The following is a 6,611-nucleotide window of genomic DNA, read 5'->3' as shown; positions in this document are numbered from 1 at the left end:
CTCCATTGTTCTGTATGAAAGTGCAACAAATTAAAGAAGACATTTTTATTGGCTGTTTAAAAAGTACAATGTAACAATGCATACTGCAGTTTAATCCAGTGACAGTTCTAAATGCATAAAAACAAGTATTCTTACAAATATATAATAAGGCAGACAGATAAATTCACAATGAATGAAATGAATCCGATAACATATGACGTGTAAAGTGCTTCAGTTGTTTGGAGATGTTACTGTATGACAGACTGTACTGTGATAACGCTCCAGGCACCACCTGTGAACTCTGGTCTTTGAACAGACATCACTATGCTCGAGTTGTGACTCATGCGTCGTCACCGGTACAGTATAATAGGTGTGGACTAACATTTTACCCACGTAACACATTTCTCAAATGTTCCATCTCAGAAGAAAGATGTACGCCTGCTACAGTTCAGAAAAGAAAAGCGTTTGTGAAAGAAGTTCCACTTTGGTCTGATCTAGCTGCCCACACCATTGTGCTACAAGACGAACAAAGGCGGGAGTACAAGGCTGACTGGGGGGGGTATTTCCATCTGACCCTTGAGCCTCTTTTTCATATCTTGTGTGCCTTGTACATTTGCCGAGTTTGTATATATTTGCCCTGAGGATTTCCCAAATGCTGCACTTGGGATTTTCAAAGATCTAAATTCAACACGTGATTAATCTGACCTTTAACTAGGGATACCCATGGTTTCCAAACTCTTGCTCAAGAGGCATGTCTCAGCTTGTTTAAGAAGTGCTGTTAAAAGCACAACCAAATCTTCACCTTGTAAAAATTAAAAAAAAGAAAGGTGCTGTAGATATGCAGATTACACGGTACTGTAAATACCGTGGAGTTTTACCATATCGTGGGATTATTTATTAACTAAAGGGAAACTCCCTTCGCTGGCAATCAAGTAATTGTAGGAAAGCCCGTATAGTTCCCAGATATGTTAAGAGGATATATCCTTTGTTATATAGTACACCAATCTATGATCTTTTGTGTTCTTTAAAATAATAATCTAAAAGTAACACTTATCTCCTGACACCACGATTGACGTAGCTTTGTTCTAGTTTGGCAGCTGCAACATAATCCGAGTTAGAAATGTACAAATTCAACAGTAAACAGAAGATAACTAGGTTGACTGAGTAAAACAGAAACATCTATTGTTGGAGGTTTGTGTGTGTGTGTGTATGTGTGTGTGGGCTAAAACTGCTGTGAGACTTTTACACCCACCTGCACTGTACATTCTCACACTTTACCGCTCATACATGTAAATATTTAAAGTAGTGAAACTCATTCAGACACTACAGTAGTTCTTTCACAGTCCATTGGCACAAGTCCAAGTTTAAAAAAATATATATATTTCTAGTGGTTTCTAAAGGCTTTGGTTTTACAATCATCTGGTGGCAAACTAAATCCAATAATTAAAAAACCTTCCACAGCTATCTAAGGATTGCCGTATCTTTCAAGCTTAACTGAAAGAGAAAAACGCAGCCTCCCTGTCAGCTGTAATTTACATGATGAATAGACTGTTGTAAAACGATTGAGTTTTTCCCCCTCAGAATTCCCCTTCCACCGCTGTGTATATTTACAGTGTCATCGAAAGATAACTAATTATATCCTGCTGTAATTGCAGAGGAAATATGGTGCGTCTAATCTTACATATCCTGGTGCTTTTGTTTCTTTCACTTTGAGCCACAAAAATATAACCTCCAAACTTGTGGCTCATCGTTGCAAACAAGGACACTATAATCCCATTTTGATTCATGCAATGAGCTGCTCTGAGGAGTCCCTGGAGTCCAGCGAGCTGCTGCCTTGTTCTTGCTGGGCTTCGTGGAAACTGCACTCGACTGCTATTAATGTCCTGGGATCATCTGTGGAAGTGACAGAGGACAAATGAAATACCTTTTCACTGTATCATTCATGTAATGTGATCGGGATAATCTCTGAATTATATATCATGAAGTTCAGTAGTAATTACCTGTGGGGGTTCTGATTATCAGCGTTTGAGGGATTGGCTCTTTCTCGTCTTCCTTTCTCTTCAGCCAGATGTTCTTGGCAACAATACACATCTTTTTTTTCTTGGCTTGAATGCTGAAGATTATGGTGAGGATGATGATACCAAAAGCAATCAGAACTACGCTGAGGCCCATAAACAACGGCCATGCCGCCGCTGTGGGATCTGACACAAAACAGCAAGAAATTATTGCAAAATAAAAGCAAGAATTATAGCACGAGTACACGAGAGGAATGGAACTTCATCCTACCAGGTTTCTCTGGCCTGCTCGCTGCACCGATTGAAACATTCTCACACCTAATGTCAGTAAATGCATCTCCTGTGGACACAATCTTCTGATCTGGATTAGGACACCTTTTGAGAAAAATAAAAGAAATTCATTAAATCTGTCGTTCGGTAAAACAAGAAAACATGGCTACAATGGCGGAGATCAGGGTAACATCTCACTTGGTGCTCCAGGGTTTACACATCTGGTGACTTTGGCCATTGAAGGTTCCATCAGGACACGTTCTGCAAGAACCTGTGCAGAAAATCATTCAGATGACCTGCCACTCAAATCTAATGTGTATGTGCAAAAGTCATGAGCTGGTTTTTTGTTTTTACTTACGTTTCTCTGCAGGCTCCTGACCTTTGTTGCATGTTTTAACACAAAAGGAACATCTGGCATCACCACAGGTAAGTCCTTCTTTACAGCCACACTGTGTGTCAGTTGTGGCAGTGCACGGTTTCATGTAGACTTGGGCACCTACATTTTCAAAGATATGGAAAGAGTTGTAAAAACTTCAGCTTGCAGTACGCTACTGAAGAAATGTCTTGTGCTGTTTTAGGATCTGCTAACATACCTACACACTGTGAACACGTGTCACACCTGTAATGTTTAGGGTTCACTGTAAACATCCCAGGCTCACAAGGAGTACAAAGATCTTTGGGGTCTAGGCCGCACTCTTTGACCAGGCGGTGTCCTACAGACGAGGGTCAAGGTTAATTTATTTGTCATTTTTATAACATGGTTTGCACAATGAAATGTAAATTGTAGCGCCCTAATGCTACACACGCATACATATTAAAATATATAGATATAGTTACTTATATACACATAAATGACACACAGAGAATACACAGACACAAAAAGCTATTCTGTAAACTCTGTCACAGCTGACAATAATGTAAAAGGTCTTCATACACATGGTAATATGACGTTCCCCCTCAAAGCTTTAAAATGTGTAATACAGCTCAGCTAAGCTTTGAAAACTTTACTGTTTGGGAATTGTAATGTCATATTTAGTATATACAACAGCTCCAAACTATTTGATTAATCAGTTGCATTATCCAACAGTTTCTCTTTGTTGTGGTATTAGCTGAAAAACCACTGAAACTATTTGCTTACAAGCAACCACCATGGAAAAACTGCTCAGACAAAAGCGAATACATCTCTGTAGACTTTCTCCTTTTATGAGATTGTACTTTGAATGGGAAAAGATAAGATTATTTAGTATATTTGTGTAACAACTGAGGCATTCATTAACATATAGGTAAAGAAAATGTTTTAAAAACAAACTTTTAAAGCCCAATATAACAGTATAAACCTCAGGATATTAATGATACATTTTGCCTTTGCCAATGCTCTGAATTAAATCAATCAACTTAAAATCATAGAGAGTTTTAATGCTCATTATCTCCTTTATTACTTACCAGGATAACAGGCTTCACAGCAAACATTCGCTCCTTTTGGTGTCCATTTCATGCAACCTCTGTCAGTCTGCTCAACACTGCACAAACAGCTGTGCATGAGCAGAGAGACACCCATCGCCCATAAGATAGCAGCCATACTACTGTCAGCTTTCATAGCCCCTCAGGAAAGACGTAAAGTAATCCAATCAAATCCAAGAAATATCCCAGCTACCTAAATATTGTTTTTAAAAGGCACTTAGCTTAACTTCTCTGAATCTGTAGTGTTAGTCTAAAACACATGAACTTTCTTCTCAACCTAAAAGCAACTGAGCTGTAATGTTATAGGTTCAACATCACATGAGGAAATCTCTCTGTGCTGTGCCTTCAGTGAGTACTCTCACACTCTCACTATCACCCACAGCCAGCTGAGCATACTATTCATACTAATGGGGGCGTGTCATAAAGTGTGTCGTGTGTAATGACTCATAATACAAATACTAAGTTACAACTTTAACCCCTACAAATTACTTATATCTTCTATGTTTTGTATTATATATGTGTATATATTGGCTCATTTTGTAGCTATTAAATCATTTCCACTTTTTTTTTAATACTTTAACTCATAGTCTCGTCAAACCTTTAACACATTTTCAAACTGTTTGTATTTCATTATGATCATTTTATAGAGACAGTTTGAGTCTATTTCCTTTCAATATATATCAGGATAACTACATGTCTGTACACTGAGAGAAACGTCAGATGGATGCCGCATGCCACCAGTTAAACGCGGTTAATTGGATGCTCATGTCGCCTAATAATAAACATCATCGCTGTGTCTAGTTGGGACATGCTGGTGCATTATCACGCGCTCCTTAGTCACTAGTATGATAAGTACATTTTCCGTCATGCTATTATTTTTTCTGTTCTCGCTGTGCGCACTTTAATCTTCCCTAACCTGCCCTAACTTCTGATATCTGAGATGCATTTTACTATTTTCCCTTTTTCCATGAAGGTGTCACAGGAACTTCCGGATTCAAAGCACCTGGCCCGAGCGCTGCCAGAGAACAAAAGTCCCACTCCGGAGTCGCTCTGGTTTTGTGGACTTACGAAAAAAAAATTCATGAAATCTTTCAACATACTATAGGCCTACTGAGACTTTCTTTCAACAAACTCTAGTAATAAAAAATTAACTGTAATAGCTACTATGACTTTTTTCCTGTTCTTTTATTCTATACTGTGACATTTTATATTTCAACATACTATACTATGACATTATTTATTACTATTGACATATTATACTATGACATTATTTATTACCTTTGACATACTATACTATGACATTATTTATTACTATTGACATACTATACTAGGACATTATTTATTACCTTTGACATACTATACTATGACATTATTTATTACCTTTGACATACTATACTATGACATTATTTATTACCTTTGACATACTATACTATGACATTATTTATTACCTTTGACATACTATACTATGACATTATTTATTACCTTTGACATATTATACTATGACATTATTTATTACCTTTGACATACTATACTATGACATTATTTATTACTATTGACATACTATACTATGACATTATTTATTACCTTTGACATACTATACTATGACATTATTTATTACTATTGACATACTATACTATGACATTATTTATTACTATTGACATACTATACTATGACATTATTTATTACTATTGACATACTATACTATGACATTATTTATTACCTTTGACATACTATACTATGACATTATTTATTACCTTTGACATACTATACTATGACATTATTTATTACCTTTGACATACTATACTATGACATTATTTATTACCTTTGACATACTATACTATGACATTATTTATTACTATTGACATACTATACTATGACATTATTTATTACTATTGACATACTATACTATGACATTATTTATTACCTTTGACATACTATACTATGACATTATTTATTACCTTTGACATACTATACTATGACATTATTTATTACTATTGACATACTATACTATGACATTATTTATTACCTTTGACATACTATACTATGACATTATTTATTACCTTTGACATACTATACTATGACATTATTTATTACCTTTGACATACTATACTATGACATTATTTATTACCTTGACATACTATACTATGACATTATTTATTACCTTGACATACTATACTATGACATTATTTATTACCTTTGACATACTATACTATGACATTATTTATTACTTTGACATACCTATACTATGACATTATTTATTACTTTGACATACTATACTATGACATTATTTATTACCTTTGACATATTATACTATGACATTATTTATTACCTTGACATACTATACTATGACATTATTATTACCTTTGACATACTATACTATGAACATTATTTATTACCTTTGACAATATACTATGACATTATTTATTACCTTGACATACTATACTATGACATTATTTATTACCTTTGACATACTATTACTATGCCATTATTTATTACCTTGACATACTATACTATGACATTATTTATTACCTTTGACATACTATACTATGACATTATTTATTACCTTTGACATACTATACTATGACATTATTTATTACCTTTGACATACTATACTATGACATTATTTATTACCTTTGACATACTATACTATGAGTTCTTTATTGTTTTTTTGCATACTATACTATGACATTTTTTTCCGACGTGCACCTTCCTCCAGCAGCAGCGATGAAGAGGAGAAAGAAGTCTGATCAGTCAGAAATATTTGTATTAATTTCTTTCTGTAAGACTTTAACAATGGGTGTTCACAGACACAGACATGTGTGCCTTTGTGAAAAAGGAGAGGAAGAGAGAGTGAGGTGGGGTGCTAATATACCATGACAGTAAATG

At 35.0% G+C, this 6,611-nt stretch overlaps 1 protein-coding gene across 1 annotated transcript; it reads right to left on the bottom strand.

Annotated features, from left to right (window-relative positions):
- Window positions 1–1,012: 1,012 nt before the first annotated feature.
- On the bottom strand, window positions 1,013–4,082 carry tnfrsf9a (tumor necrosis factor receptor superfamily, member 9a). Its single transcript, XM_029436466.1, has 7 exons — window positions 3,708–4,082; window positions 2,858–2,977; window positions 2,623–2,760; window positions 2,463–2,535; window positions 2,266–2,369; window positions 1,980–2,180; window positions 1,013–1,872 (listed from the first exon to the last, which is right to left on the bottom strand). Exons 1-7 carry the CDS (start codon window positions 3,859–3,861, stop codon window positions 1,763–1,765), a joined length of 900 nt encoding a protein of 299 aa, XP_029292326.1. The 5' UTR covers window positions 3,862–4,082; the 3' UTR covers window positions 1,013–1,762.
- Window positions 4,083–6,611: the final 2,529 nt, after the last annotated feature.

Source organism: Cottoperca gobio, chromosome 7, assembly GCF_900634415.1.
Source record: "Cottoperca gobio chromosome 7, fCotGob3.1, whole genome shotgun sequence".
NCBI lineage: Eukaryota > Metazoa > Chordata > Actinopteri > Perciformes > Bovichtidae > Cottoperca > Cottoperca gobio.
Note: the sequence above shows the minus strand (reverse complement) of the source record. Positions and strands in the feature narration are given on the sequence as shown.